Source organism: Macrobrachium nipponense, chromosome 46, assembly GCF_015104395.2.
Source record: "Macrobrachium nipponense isolate FS-2020 chromosome 46, ASM1510439v2, whole genome shotgun sequence".
Lineage (NCBI taxonomy): Eukaryota > Metazoa > Arthropoda > Malacostraca > Decapoda > Palaemonidae > Macrobrachium > Macrobrachium nipponense.
In genome coordinates, this window is record NC_061106.1 from 28147011 (window position 1) to 28163449 (window position 16439).

Sequence of the window (16439 nt, forward strand, 5' to 3'; positions counted from 1 at the left end):
TGGCAATATTGTTTTCTGCAAAAAATTTTGCCAGTTTTATCTCTGTAGATGGTGCTGCCGCAGAGGCCTCTGTAAGTGACATCCTTTCTGTGTGAATTTTCGATAACTGATGTCGCTTCAGACTTCTTATTTCAGCTTTTAAGTTTTTAACTCACGTTTGCAGGCTTTGCAGTAGGCTTAAGTAGGATCTTCACCCTTTCGCAACCAATCCCGGAACAGCTCATTTTTCCAGCCAAGCATCCCTGAAGGTCCGTTTAGTTGACATGTCGGATCTGATTATGGATATAACACATTTTGATTTCAAAAATAACTAGAACATTCCTGAGAGAGAGAGAGAGAGAGAGAGAGAGAGAGAGAGAGAGAGAGAGAGAGAGAGAGAGAGAGAGAGAGAACAATGTCAACACCGCTTAACTCTCTAACGACCGAACAATTAACAAGAGTTGTTCGTCCCTAGGACCGAGCTATTGAGCGTTAATAACATACTCGGAAGAAATATATATATATTTTTTTCAAGTCACTATAGCGACCTTAATATATATATGTGCTATAACATGAAATTTTAGTTTCGTGTATTTTTGAAGTGATTGTGTTTCACGCTTAAATAATCAGAATTGCAATAAAACAAGTTGATCCGTAAAACAATTTGACATATCTTGGCAAAAACAAAGCCGATTACGCGTACAAAATGCAGATAGCAATTTTGAATTGTTTTATTGGTTCTTGAATGATTGTGTATCAAGACGGTTCATATTTTCTCCAATCTGAACTAAAGATCTGCCACTATCATAGATCTTATTCATCATTCAGGTGCGAAATCCCTATTTGAAAACGTCTATTACGTACACTGGTCACCAAAGAGGTAAGTTGATATGACTATTTTATGGGTCATATGCTAATTACAGTTAGGGCTGCACATCATCAATCACTTAGTGTTCGCAGTAACAAGGCCATCTCCATTATATATATGCGTGTGTGCTACCAATGAATGGGGTTAGTTTCCGAGTATACTGCAGACAACACAGCTTATTGATATTAAGGCAACAAAGTTTGATGTCAGGGTAATTACTGCATCGCCCATTCGATATGACAGCGAATTCTAGATACTGTGAATTTTTCCTTATTGCAATGCCTATGCAAGTTGCAACAGACGTGCGAGAAGAAGTTTGAGAGGAGACTTCTATATCAGAGTGAAAGTTTTAAAGACCATAGAGGGATGAGACTGATACTGACGGTTACAACAATATACACGTTTCATTAGTTGTTTTTACTTTTGAACGCTTTCATTCTACGTTCAAATCACATACTTGAATCACTTAAGTTGTATTTTATAAATATTTCAGTCTACATGATTAGATAATTTACAAAGTACTAACCAAGAACTTCTATCATTTATTTACATAGTACCTACCAGTAATTCAAATTTACATTGTACTAACCAAGAACTTCTATCATTTATTAACATAGTATCTACCTATAATTCTATCATTAACATTCTTGCATTTTGCATATATTAGGCCAATCAACTATTTTAAGTGTACGTCTCCAATATATAGAATATTTATGTAAATTCTACATTAGCATTTGAGCATATATTTATTTACAGAAATATATTTAAATCAATATAATAGACAACAATATGAATAATAAATTTACAAGAATAAGCCATGAAGAAATTGTTGCAGACAATGCAAATGTGAAATCCGCATCTCCATACAAAATTGGATTGCTGCCCCGTAGAATTTTTATTCCGCATAGCAGACGACAATTCTGCACTTCGGCAACACTGCTTTCCGGTCGGGAATATAATATTGAAACGAGCGTCTTGAAAGACCTTAGTTTTTCTTAGATCTTTCCTACATGGTGACCAGCAAAGGGTTTTCGGGGATCGTTATCTAGGTCTAATTTTTTTTTAATCCCCAACGGGCTTGTACTAAACACACTGCAAAAATAAAAAAAAATAAAAAAAAACCGCAAAAGCGCTACATTTTGTATAACTCACCTTTCATCCTCTTCATCCTCGTCGCCATCGTCATCTGAGCGACGACGACGCAAGTCATCTTCGCCGCCGCTGTCCCCGTCATCGAAGTGTATGCTGTGACACTTCTTGCCCTCTTGGATTTTAAGACAAAGTCGCTTCAGATGGAATGTGCAGAATTTGGGATTCACTTCGCGACCTCTCTCATCCGAGTCAGGAGATCTGGTTCGGCTGAAATAATAATAATAATAATAATAATAATAATAATAATAATAATAATAATAATAATAATAATAATAATAATAATAATAATAATAATAATAATAATAAAGGTGATATTATGCAACTGGAATACAATACTTACAAGCTCTGGAATAAGACTAGCAGAGGTTAATATCAGGAGAGGGATCTTCCAGGGCGACTCACTGTCCCCACTACTCTTCGTAGTAGCCATGATTCCCATGACAAAAGTACTACAGAAGATGGATGCCGGGTACCAACTCAAGAAAAGAAGCAACAGAATCAACCATCTGATGTTCATGGACGACATCAAGCTGTATGGTAAGAGCATCAAGGAAATAGATACCCTAATCCAGAACTGTAAGGATTGTATCTGGGGACATCAGGATGGAGTTTGGAATAGAAAAATGCGCCTTAGTCAACATACAAAAAGGCAAAGTAACGAGAACTGAAGGGATAAAGCTACCAGATGGGAGCAACATCAAACACATAGATGAGACAGGATACAAATACCTGGGAATAATGGAAGGAGGAGATATAAAACACCAAGAGATGAAGGACACGATCAGGAAAGAATATATGCAGAGACTCAAGGCGATACTCAAGTCAAAACTCAACGCCGGAAATATGACAAAAGCCATAAAACACATGGGCAGTGCCAGTAATCAGATACAGCGCAGGAATAGTGGACTGGACGAAGGCAGAACTCCGCAGCATAGATCAGAAAACCAGGAAACATATGACAATACACAAAGCACTACACCCAAGAGCAAATACGGACAGACTATACATAACACGAAAGGAAGGAGGGAGAGGACTACTAAGTATAGAGGACTGCGTCAACATCGAAACAGAGCACTTGGGTGGCAATATCTGAAAACCAGTGGAGACGAGTGGCTAAAGAGTGCATGGGAAGAAGGACTAATAAAAGCAGACGAAGACCCAGAAATATACAGAGACAGGAGAAAGACAGAAAGAACAGAAGGACTGGCACAACAAACCAATGCACGGACAATACATGAGACAGACTAAAGAACTAGCCAGCGATGACAATTGGCAATGGCTACAGAGGGGAGAGCTAAAGAAGGAAACTGAAGGAATGATAACAGCGGCACAAGATCAGGCCCTAAGAACCAGATATGTTCAAAGTACGATAGACGGAAATAACATCTCTCCCATATGTAGGAAGTGCAATACGAAAAATGAAACCATAAACCACATAGCAAGTGAATGCCCGGCACTTGCACAGAACCAGTACAAAAAGAGGCATGATTCAGTGGCAAAAGCCCTCCACTGGAGCCTGTGCAAGAACATCAGCTACCTTGCAGTAATAAGTGGTACGAGCACCAACCTGAGGGAGTGATAGAAAACGATCAGGCAAAGATCCTCTGGGACTATAGTATCAGAACGGATAGGGTGATACGTGCAAAACAGACCAGACGTGACGTTGATTGACAAAGTCAAGAAGAAAGTATCACTCATTGATGTTGCAATACCATGGGACACCAGAGTTGAAGAGAAGAGAGGGAAAAATTGGATAAGTATCAAAGATCTGAAAATAGAAATAAGAAGGATATGGGATATGCCAGTGGAAATTGTACACATAATCATAGGAGCACTAGGCACGATCCCAAGATCTCTGAAAAGGAATCTAGAAAAACTAGAGGCTGAAGTAGCTCCAGGACCTCATGCAGAAGTGTGTGATCCTAGAAACGGCCACACATAGTAAGAAAGAGTGATGGGAACTTCCCTCAAGGAGGCAGGATGCAACCCCGGTGGAACCCCCACACTACTAAATACCACCCAGTCGAATTGGAGGACTGTGATAGAGCAAAACAAAAAAAAAATCATAATAATAATAATAATAAAGAAAAAAAAGTGATGGACTCCTAAGGAGGCAGGATGCAACCCGGAACCCCACCCCACTATAAATGCCGCCCAGTCGAATTGGAAGGACTGTAATAGAGCAAAAAAAAAAATAATAAATAATAATAATAATAATAAATAATAATAATAATAACTCCTCCAGCATTGTATCTCAAATCACGATGCACCCAAATGGATGACACAGGAAGAACATACCTTAATACAAAAAAGACAGAGTAAGGGAATATAGCCAGTAACTACAGGGCCTACCACCTGCCTACCAATAATGTGGAAAGTTACTGACAGGTACCATCAGTGAAAGGCTATACACTACCTAGAGGAGACAAACACCACCATCCCCTACCAACAGAAAGGCTGCAGAAGGAAGTGTAGGGGCACAAAAGACCAGCTCCTGATAGACAAAATGGTAATGAAGAACAGTAGGAGAAGGAAAACCAACCTAAGCATGGCATGGATAAACTATAAGAAAGCCTTCGACATGATACCACACACATGGCTAATAGAATGCCTGAAAACATATGGGGCAGAGGAAAAACACCATCAGCTTCCTCAAAAAAATACAATGCGCAACTGGAATACAATACTTACAAGCTCTGGAATAAGACTAGCAGAGGTTAATATCAGGAGAGGGATCTTCCAGGGCGACTCATTGTCCCCACTACCCTTTCGTAGTAGCCATGATTCCATGACAAAAGTACTAAAGAAGATGGATGCCGGGGGGTACCAACTCAAGAAAAGAGGCAACAGAATCAACCATCTGATGTTCATGGACGACATCAAGCTGTAAGGTAAGAGCATCAAGGAAATAGATACCCTAATCCAGACTGTAAGGATTGTATCTGGGGACATCAGGATGGAGTTTGGAATAGAAAAATGAGCCTTAGTCAACATACAAAAAAGGCAAAGTAACGAGAACTGAAGGGATAAAGCTACCAGATGGGCAGCACATCAAACATAGATGAGACAGGATACAAATACCTGGGAATAATGGAAGGAGGAGATATAAACACACCAAGAGATGAAGGACACGATCAGGAAAGAATATATGCAGAGACTCAAGGCGATACTCAAGTCAAAACTCAGCGCCGGAAATATGACAAAAGCCATAAACACATGGGCAGTGCCAGTAATCAGATACAGCGCAGGAATAGTGGAATGGACGAAGGCAGAACTCCGCAGCATAGATCAGAAAACCAGGAAACATATGACAATACACAAAGCACTACACCCAAGAGCAAATACGGACAGACTATACTAACACGACAGGAAGAAGGGAGAGGACTACTAGTATAGAGGACTGCGTCAACATCGAAAACAGAGCACTGGGGCAATATCTGAAAACCAGTGGAGACGAGTGGCTAAAGAGTGCATGGGAAAGAAGGACTAATAAAAGTAGACGAAGACCCAGAAATATACAGAGACAGGAGAATGACAGACAGAACAGAGGACAGGCACAACAAACCAATGCACGGACAATACATGAGACAGACTAAAGAACTAGCCAGCGATGACACATGGCAATGGCTACAGATGAGAGCTAAAGAAGGAAACTGAAGGAATGATAACAGCGGCACAAGATCAGGCCCTAAGAACCAGATATGTTCAAAGAACGATAGACGGAAATACATCTCTCCCATATGTAGGAAGTGCAATACGAAAAATGAAACCATAAACCACATAGCAAGCGAATGCCCGGCACTTGCACAGAACCAGTTACAAAAAGAGGCATGATTCAGTAGGCAAAAAGCCCTCCACTGGACCGTGTGCAAGAAAACATCAGCTACCTTGCAGTAATAAGTGGTACGAGCACCAACCTGAGGGAGTGAAAGAAAACGATCACGCAAAGATCCTCTGGGACTATGGTATCAGAACGGATAGGGTGATACGTGCAAACAGACCAGACGTGACGTTGATTGACAAAAAGTCAAGAGAAAGTATCATTCATTGATGTCGCAATACCATGGGACACCAGAGTTGAAGAGAAAGAGAGGGAAAAAATGGATAAGTATCAAGATCTGAAAATCGAAAATAAGAAGGATATGGGATATGCCAGTGGAAATTGTACCCATAATCATAGGCGCACTAAGCACGATCCAAGATCCCTGAAAAGGAATCTAGAAAAACTAGAGGCTGAAGTAGCTCCAGGACTCATGCAGAAGAGTGTGATCCTAGAAACGGCGCACATAGTAAGAAAAGTGATGGACTCCTAAGGAGGCAGGATGCAACCCGGAACCCCACACTATAAATACCACCCAGTCGAATTGGAGGACTGTGATAGAGCAAAAAAAAAAATAAATAAATAAAAAAAATAAAAAAAATAAATAATAATAATGGCGTAGAAGATCCTCGTTTTAAAACATGTACTGTTAAAAGATATTGGCCGCAAATTTCCAGGGGGCCCCGAGTTGTGATGTAGTAATAATATAATGGATGTTTTTACACATTCAATTTTCAGTATAGTCTTCTATAACAATGCCGTAGAAATAGCCATGAAATTCAAGGTTACTACCTTCAGTGAAGGTCTCCTCAATAATAATAATAATAATAATAATAATAATAATAATAATAATAATAATAATAATAATAATAATAATAATAATAAAGTGGAGAGATGCAGCAGCATTAATACTGTGTTGTGACAATAATAATGGGAAAAATTTATGAACAAGTCGTGATCGTTAAGCCTGTATGAGGGAAACGTGTTGTGTCTGAAACTCGCAAACGTCTGTTTTTGTTTATGATAAATTACGAAGTATACTGGAACGACTGTGTGGAAGTTTTTGTAAAGGGGGAAAAAATCGTAGCATAAATAAGTTCGAGAAACGTATTTGAAAGACAGGCAAATTAAAAATGTATTTGCCCTTACAATGATTGGTGCTGCTTTGGCTTGTTATCTACACCGTCAAAATATCTACAAGTAAAAATTCAATTTTGGCTTGTCATCTACGGTCAAAATATCTACAACGTACAAAATCAATTATTCACCTTCAGGAACAAACAAGTCTGAAAAAATTATATACTTCATTAATGCAAATGTCAAGGATACGGAGGTGGAAAATTTACCGAAATGCAGGAAATTGTGTAAAATTATTCAACATCTAGAACTTAGAAATGAAAAAACATCTAACAGTCGGAAAAAACGTAATTCATGGAAGCGTTTCCTCAAAAAGCCCAATTATGACTCAATTTCAACAATTTTCCGGCCAAGAAAACATTGCTAGATTTCCCTAAAATGGCGCATTCAGCCAGCCATCAAAAAGCCACTTGCAACTATACTCTTTGTTTTTTTCCATCTGTCCATCCGCCTGTGGTGTTTTCGCATGGTAACACTGCGTCCAAGGCTGTAAATAGTTATCCTTTATGTAAGTTTTAGGTAAATAAAAGAATATCTGGGTGCACGTTTGCAACTGGAAAGTGTTTTAATAATTTACTGTATGCGAATTACACCGTTAAGATTCGAAATAGGATATTATTCAAAGGCCGGGACGCAGTGTTACCATGCGCAAACACCACAGGCGGATGGACATATGGAAAAAACCCGAGTATAGTGTAGGACCAATTGAGGTTCAAGAAGCCATCCACACATAACAAGGAAAATGTTCTTGTTAAATTACTTACTAAAAAGAACTTTTGGGTAGCACTCCTGGCCGTTCCTGCCGCGCGTAGGATAGTGCAAAGCATATATTTTTTTTTTTTTTTTACTTTCGTTAATCAATATCTCCTCTCCGAAATATACAGGCTGGTTTTTGTAATGATTTGTTTTAATTTACAGTAAAGATCAATGAATAACTTCTGTTATTTCTTAACTAAGAAGTTACATATTTTTTTATGTAATCTTATCTAACAGATTGGAGCTTCTTTTAACATTAAACGGATTTGCTGTCTACTGAAACTCGAGGCATTCAGATCAAATAATGCTGCATCTACTGATGACAATTATAAGCCAAATGTAAGTTTATTCTGTTTTCATCTGTTTCCATTTTCACAAGTTCTTTTATTTGTTATAAAAAATAGCAGGCACTCATCAGCTCTTTTCTTAAAGCATCTGTCAGTAAGTAAGCAGTTCTGATATCACTGGTAATTTATTTTTGCAAGAAGATAGCCAGATGACAGAGCAAAATGCCTTCTAAATTATAAACACAGTAACCTAATTAACTAAAATTTGAAAAAAAATTAAACAAGAACAAATAAATAAAGGGGATTCCTTATGGCAGAAACTGTCCTACTATGAGATTCAGGGCCTCTGTAACACGGTTTTTTCGCAATATCTTTTTATCTATGCATTTCATAAATATAACGCTTATTCAGAATACATATTATATCAACACGTAAATTTTGAGTGTATTCTGCACTACGTAGGTTGAATAAATTTGGTACTTACAATGTAAAAGTGACCTTTTTTGAAGGACGGGCAACTTACTCAGAGAAAAGGTTTCGAACGCACTCGTTACGTAACTTATGACATCATTTCTTCCCTCTTTCTCGATGGATGATTGGCTATACGTAACGAAGGCTAAACCTCTGGCAACAATGACATACAAATTTAAATACAAGCAAAGCAGTACACCTTTATGAACTCTGGAACCTCTACACTGATAATTGTCATAATGAACAAACCAACAAAATATGTTAATAAATACAAAAACACTTCGATTATTAGTCTAACTCCCAAAATAAGTTTCCAAAGAAATTAGTCTACTTTACAGGTCACAATCAGATTGACAAGATGTAGGGAATATTTGGTAATTACCAAAAACATAGTAGACAAGCTTGATTTGATAAGTGCTATAATCCAATGTCAAGCAAAAATTTTATTCATTGGCTATCTACCTATTTACTAAAAAAAAAAAAAATAGCCGGTACCGTATATTGGCTTTAAATCTTCACCAATAATTATCGTCAGAATGGTGACTTCATGAGGCTCCACCCACTTTCGCCTCGTTATAATTCAGGATAACACTGAAGGCTACCATGGGCATTGTTGTATTAGAAAATTTAACCTCTGGCTATAAAAACTAATTTCTCGAGTAGTTGTAAGAAGTGCTAAATGATCCTCAAAGATCCCAGCAATTGGTCTAAACGTTTAATTCATGTATATTACTGCTATACTGTTGCGGCACTACTGCTACAGTAGTATTACTACGCTAACACTGATACCCCACACACATCTATGTATCGTTCCGCCATTCATAAAGTCTTTGGGTTTCAGAGCCGATGGAATTTCTGTCTGGTGGATGGGCGGGGCAACATTTAGTAAAAAGGTGTGTTTACCTTGCTTACGTAATGAATGTTTTTTCGACTCTTTGCTCGTAATCATTGGCCATGGCGTCGGCTAGATCATTTTTACTCTATAAAAATTAAAACTATCGGGTTTAGGTTATTGATAATGCTGACAAAATTTGTGTGTGGTTGTAAAATATACATATGTCAACTTTCAGCTACATCCGATGCATTGACAAGGAGCAAAGTCCAAAAAACCGTGTTACAGAGACCCTGAATCTCATAGTAGATTCCACCGGTTGTGATATACAAGTACTACCATTCGACACCGACAAATAAACACGAAAAAAAAAAAAAAAAAAAAAAAAAAAAAAAAAAAAAAAACGTTGCAGTTCAGTTTTGTCCAGTCTAACAGCTTAGTGTCTTCTTCTTCCCAGCTTTATCTTAAGTGTCCACCACTTGATCCAACAGATCTAAAACCGCGGCACAATAAATCGGCAGAATCTGATTCTGCTGAAGTCATAATAACAAACTGCCTCTACCGACTGCTGAAAATTTTTTGGATGTCGATCCAATCACGTCACCATTTATCCTTCCAGTATAGTACATCCATTAAAATGTCCATTTTATGAGTAATAACCTTTATCAAATTATTAAGACTGCCTCTAATAGGTCCTTACCCCGCACAAGAGGATATCTTATGACTCTCTAATGAGGTCAAATTCAAACATCTTAATAAAACTGAGAAGGGGAATGCCTCAAAATCGCTCTCAGTTCTCAACCACAGCAAAAACAAATGACTATAACTCTGGCTACAAAAGGTTGAGACTCGAGGGTGATTGGCAGCACTGCTGCCATATTTTCTTAAACTACGTAGTTCAAACGTTTCATCAGGAAAGGGGTTGACAATTTTATAGGTTTGGTAAAATTTTTGAGCGGAGCTGTTATTTCCTCGTGTATGGATGACTGAGGGAAGTGACCGCCAAGGATCGCAGTTATGAGAGCGACTGTCTGTCGCCTCACTCCATTCAAAAGGCAAAAACGCGGCGATCAAAACATTGTATACTACTTGGGCCTTGCATGTGTATGTGTAAAGGTACAGTAAATGTGTATGTAGATATACCTTTTATATATATGTAGCTACATATGCCTACATAATTTCTATATAAGTACGTACGTTAAAGTAAACAAACATACACATGGCATATATTACTTTAAAAGAAAGTCATTTGTGAATAAAAGCAAATAGCTGGACAGTGCGCTCGTATATGTCCAACTCTCGGGATCATCTGGAGGTTAATCCTGAAAATGTACCTTTCGGAATAGGATTAATTACTTCCATTGGCAAGATGGGAGCCGTGTCAACGCGGCTTATTGTAGAAAAGTCTAAAAATTCCGTAGCTATAGTTATAGTAATTGCTTCATTCCAAAAGCCAACATTCAGTAAAAACGCTGGACATTCCCTTACGTTTTCACAATTGGCAGAGTTGAGAAGACATAACTTACTCAGTTAAGTGCTTCAAGCTACTTCGACATTGCCTTCAAGAGCGAAAAATCAATCGAAGCTTTGAAATCATTTCATAGCTAAATCTTACAAAAAAAGAAAAACAAAAAAAAAACTAAACCCTTGCAAAAGGTTGATACTGTTTGTTACCAGAAGTATGTGCAGGTTTCGTAAACTCCATAGCCTGCAGTTGTTTTTAAATATACCTACTTATCAATCCCTCCACAGCCGCCTCAGAACTACGTTCTATACTAATAAAATCTGGCGTTCTAGGATAAGTATCCGATTTACCAGAGGAAAGACATATGCATTCATAGCAACCTAATCCTGCAGAAAAGCAGCAACCACACCAACCCGAGGATCTCGCAATGGAAAGAGTTAACAGACAACCCCATTTCTGGTTTGTCTCCTAAATGCTCCAACCGGAGTTTATCAGTCTCTACAGAATTTGGCATTCACAATTGATAGTTCAGAGACCATTCCATCCTTAAAGTCGGACTCCTTTGCATTTTAACCAAATGTGACTTTGGTAGAAACTACCTGTGCTACACCCATTCACGTAAAAGGAAAGGATCGCATCCTGATCCTGGCAGGGCCAAAAGGTTTCCAAATATTAACGTCTACAAGTGTAAGCCACTGCTTTCCTGTGAGCTCCTATGAGCTGAAAACATCAGTGAGAAAAAACTGCCCAATAGTTTCTTCGCAGGAAAGCCCACAAAATGATAACAATCTTCATTCCCTGATAAAGAAAACATTGAATCACGAGTCTTTCCCCAATGCTACCAAAACTCTTGGAAGGAGACGCGTAAAATGATAGACAGCTTTCCTTTCCCTCATATGCTTGCGGCAAGGACATTTACAAGAATAACTAGATACCCTTGTAATCGACTTTCTTTTCAAAGATTCCTCCTACGGTCTTAAAACTACCCAAGACAGCCTTGGAGAAATAAAGCCCAAAGATTGAAACACCAACCACGGTTTCCTCCCTATTTCATACTGTGACTTACCTACTTATACTAAAAGATAATTAGGGAACACCTTAAACAAGGCAAATAGTCTTTACGAGATGAAACTGATACATCTCTTCCTTGGGTTCTTACACTGCAAGATCTGGATTACCTCAAGAACTTCCAGTTTACAACACGAAATTCTTTAACCATTGGGAAAGCAGATGCCTTTCGGCTATCCGGAACAAATTAAGGCATCACCATAATTATTTGCTTCTGTCCAAATGCAAAGGCCTCTTACATATAAATAAACACACACACATATTACACATACTATATGCAGTGTACTACACAAAGCAGGGTTTCGTGTTGTTAAAAAAACGCAGCTACCTTTAGCTTTACCAAATCTCTGAACTGCACAGGTTCTCGCACACCCAAAGTCCTGACAGTTGTAACGTCCTTAAAAGCGTTCTACAAAGAACGTGACATTTGGGTTCTTAAATTCCTTGAGACTTACAATGAAGATTCAAAAGGTCTGTCTATCAATCTAGCATCTCAAAAGCACCCCTCTGCACTCCTTTGTGAAAATATTAGCAGTGTTTATTGTAGCACCGTTCTAGTTCTTTTAGCGTACGTAAATATGATCACATAGCAACTCATCTAACAACCAGCTCGACAATAAGAGACAGTCAGTAGTCTCAGTACACAAACTTACACCACAACAGCATAAACTAAAGCAACATCTGTCGCTACCAAGTATGATCGGACGAGAAGCCGTGCTTTCGTGGTATGATTGTGCTACAAAGTACTAAGTGATGCAGCCATGCTGAGCCTACATTTCTTAAAATGTTGTCAGGACAATCTTTAAGTGCACAAGATCTGACAACGCAAGGGCAAGCGGAAAGCGGGCATGATAAGGATCGAGCCACTCCACGATTCCCGGCAGCACTATAGACTTAGGGGTGCATGAATGGGAATGTCAACTAGTGCTAATCTATGATGCATACACTACTTATCAAAATTCATGGTGTAAGAATGTTGTATGAAATTAGCACCTGGTTGTGGTTGAAATTGTTCACTGCAGTTCAAAAATAAAATTCCCGGGATTTAAAACCAAATTGGGCTAAATATGGCCGGAATCCCGGGAAAGAAACTCTAAATGTCAACATTATGGCTAGGCAGGAGGGGGGTATGGGGGTACCTAACCTTGTACCGCTGGGGCTTTATCACAAAACGCAAACACTGACGAGGATAACGCAGTCAATATCTAGTACAGAACACTTATTTCAACCAAATGCTATGAGTCGAGATGATAGTTTGCATTAGAGTGAGAATGCAAAGTCGGACTGAAATTTGCAAAAGGAAGTAGAGGGCTTAAACCTTCTTATAAGCTTTTGCTGCCTCATCAACCTGCCAGACTCCTTCCCCCTTACAATATTAGCACAAACAAGCACATCACATTTATCTGAGTCTAGCAAGCATTAACCTGTTGAAAAAGGCTTGTTGAAACCCTTCCACTGTGAGCACAAGTGATGTCTATAACAAAGTGATACCTTTAAAATCTTTGTGTTTTGTTTTAAAGATAAGCCTTAATTTTATACTGTATAAAAAACAAAAACTTTTCATTCATGAAATAACAATTATCTGGACTTTGTGGCATAATTTTATTGAGTTTACATGGCAAGTACACATTATTTATGAGCATGCTGTTAGTTTATAACGAGGGTGTGCAGATCTTCCTCTCCAGTGGTGGTCTACCCTCAAGTCATTGCGCTCTAGTTTATTCTAGCATGTCAGCTCTGGCCAGAGCTGATAGAACTGATGATATTGCCCTTAATAGAAAGCAGAAATTTTGGCTCGCGTCTTCATGAATTGACAATACAGTGCCTTGATATTGTCTCAAGAAATACTTTCCAGAGAAAGCATGATATGTTCAGTAGCCTTTAGATCTAGATGAGTCGAAACTTTGCCTTGGGGCTTGACAGGAGTAATACCCCCTAACAGAATCTTAACCATCTTGATCTTGCAGTTTTCCTTCTGTTTTGGGAGAAATTAACATTGCTGCACAGACTTCTCATGCTCCTCAAAAAATATAGCCTATCATCAATTACCCGCTTTATCTAAGTTTTGAGAAAATGCTCTCCAAACATCTTTGTAGGTTCAAAATAACCTGCTACAAGTATTACAGTTGGGTTTTAGTACAGGCCATGCTATATTGATGGACTCTTGTCAATTTCCAATTTCTTACAGTGCTTTTAACGAAGGTGCTGATGGCATGCATGATCGGCTTAGATTTTAATGGTCTATGACCGTGTGCACCATGAAGACTGAACTGGTGAATCTTCTATCAATATTCTAAATGAATTTTTAACAGGCAGAACCCAAAGTCTGTTGGCCATAACAAAAGCTTTCGTAACATCAATTGAGGTGTTCCTTAAGGCAGTGTTCTTGGGCCTTTATTTATTATCAAAACTATCAACATGCGGCAAGGTCTGGAGAACAAAGTGATTGCATCTACTGATGGTGTTACTCATCTAGCTGTTGTTCACTTTCCATTACTTAGATTTAGATTGCATAATCCTTGAATAGAGATGAGGCACGTATGAAAAAGTACTGTAATCTATCCAGTAGATTCAGAACACTTTTGCTTTTGTATCCCGATTTTAAATGTCATTAACACCTAGATTTTTTGTGTAACTTTTGATGAGGCTTTCGAAAAGCATATTCGCATCGTTTCAATAACATCTGGAGAAGTTATCTGCATACTTGGACATGGTAGTTTGGCGAGCTGCCACTTGGCCGGCGCTATAGGCCCTTAAGGGAACAGCAAAAATTAAATGGTCCCTTGGTGAATTTGCAATTTTGTTGTTACTACCTGTATGTCCGTACATTTTATTGCTCAAAATGACGGAAATGGAAGAATTCTTCAGGCGATAAAAACATTTTACACTACCGTAATCAGATTGTCTTGTCAAGTACTTTTCTCTGTTGACGTCTTATATTTTCAGCATATTACTGTGGCATAAATGCAATTTTGAAATCAAGATCAATCGATCTTATATGCAATATATCATATAACGGAAAAACGATCTTGCCTGATCTCGAAAGTGCTTAGTGGGATGCGGCCCTATTTTGAGCTTTTCAACAGGTTATAAACAATCTGCTGTGACGTTTCGAAGTGAAAGTAATTGCATTCTTTATGTAATGTAATAAATCTTTGTTTAATTTATTGGCAATAAATGATGTCTCATGGGTTGGTGTTGGGAAGTTTGTAGCCCTTGGTTAGACCTACGCCCTCAACCTGCATTTGATAAAATGTATATCATTTAACCTCATTCTACCTGCAATTTTATTTTGACCATGAACAATAATTTCTGTTTGGTAGAAGTTATCCAATCATGTCAAGGAACACAGGCCTGCACTCAGTTTTTTTTTTTCTTATGGGAAGGAAAGGGGGGGGGGGGGGGGGGTTCCCAAACCTGGACCTTCTCTTCTATAAATGTCATTGCATATTAGTAGGTATATACAAGATGAAATACTTGAAGGAGCCGAGTCACAGAAAATATGGACTTACTGAAATTTTTGGAGGGGGGGGGGGGGGGTTCACCCCACTCCCTAGCCGGGAGCAAATACATATCCTACAAGAATTGAAACTAAAAGTTAAGAATCTTGGCCACGCAACCACGAGGTCTATGCATACTGATTTTGCAGGTATTTTTATTTTCTCATAAAAACAATATTTCATAAGTCTAAATGATTTTACAGTAATCCATATTAAAAAATAAAAATTAATTTCAAAGCCTTATAATATTTTTTCTAGCCTTCTCCAATTTGAGATACGTACATACCGATTGGTAGGAAACCCACTTTACATAAATTGCAATTGTGCCAAGAGCCATTAACAAAATTAAACGAGCAGTTGCCACTCTTCCTATTAACGTTAAACGATTAAGTTTATTTTATAGATAAAATAAACTCAAATTCAATGTTAATTGTGCTATTGACGTAGACAGAGTTCATAATGTTCGTTGCATAAAATTTACAAATAAAACTATAACAACCACCTTGCCTGCATTCTTCACCTAAAAACAAAATAGCCGGTTTTTGTTTTGTTATTTTTTTACAACACAGCAGGATACTACTGCACACAGTTTGTAGTCTCTTGGCATCAGGGTTCATAATATTAAGTTTGCAGGGCGTTTTATATTGACTACAACTCTTAAGATTGCAGGGGAAGGCGAATGAGTGTTTCACCACGCTCACAATCTTCTCGTTCTTGTGTCAAAGGTACTTTGTCAAAGGTACTTGCTCCTGAACTTGGAGTACCAGTTTTCTCGATTAAGCAAAGAATTTTAAATTGGCACTAAAATCAAGAAACAAATGCAGCGAGGGTCAAATTATACAGTAGGAGCCATTTATGTACTATGCCTATGTATTTTTGAGGGATTAGGCCTATCCAGGCTTGCCGTTACATAACCTAACCTTAAACGAAGGGGGGCCTTCCCCCAGCCCCACCTATAAGCCGTGAGGCAAACTCAGAGTTTTACCTTAAAACACAATTGGCAGTATTGAACACCCAAGCGATAAATGCTCTCCCAACCGCAGAACCTCCACCTTAAGATTAAGGGAAAATTTTTTCAAAGCTTTTACATTATTTTACGTATGC

The 16439-nt window shown here is 38.3% G+C and overlaps 1 protein-coding gene across 1 annotated transcript in view; it reads right to left on the reverse strand.

The window, feature by feature from the left end:
- Positions 1-16439, reverse strand: part of LOC135214835 (uncharacterized) — a 234841-nt gene that overhangs the window by 199549 nt on the left and 18853 nt on the right. Inside the window, exon 3 of the mRNA XM_064249233.1 lies at positions 2000-2206. Coding sequence (XP_064105303.1) covers positions 2000-2206 — 207 coding nt within the window. The remainder of the gene's footprint in view (positions 1-1999; positions 2207-16439) is intronic.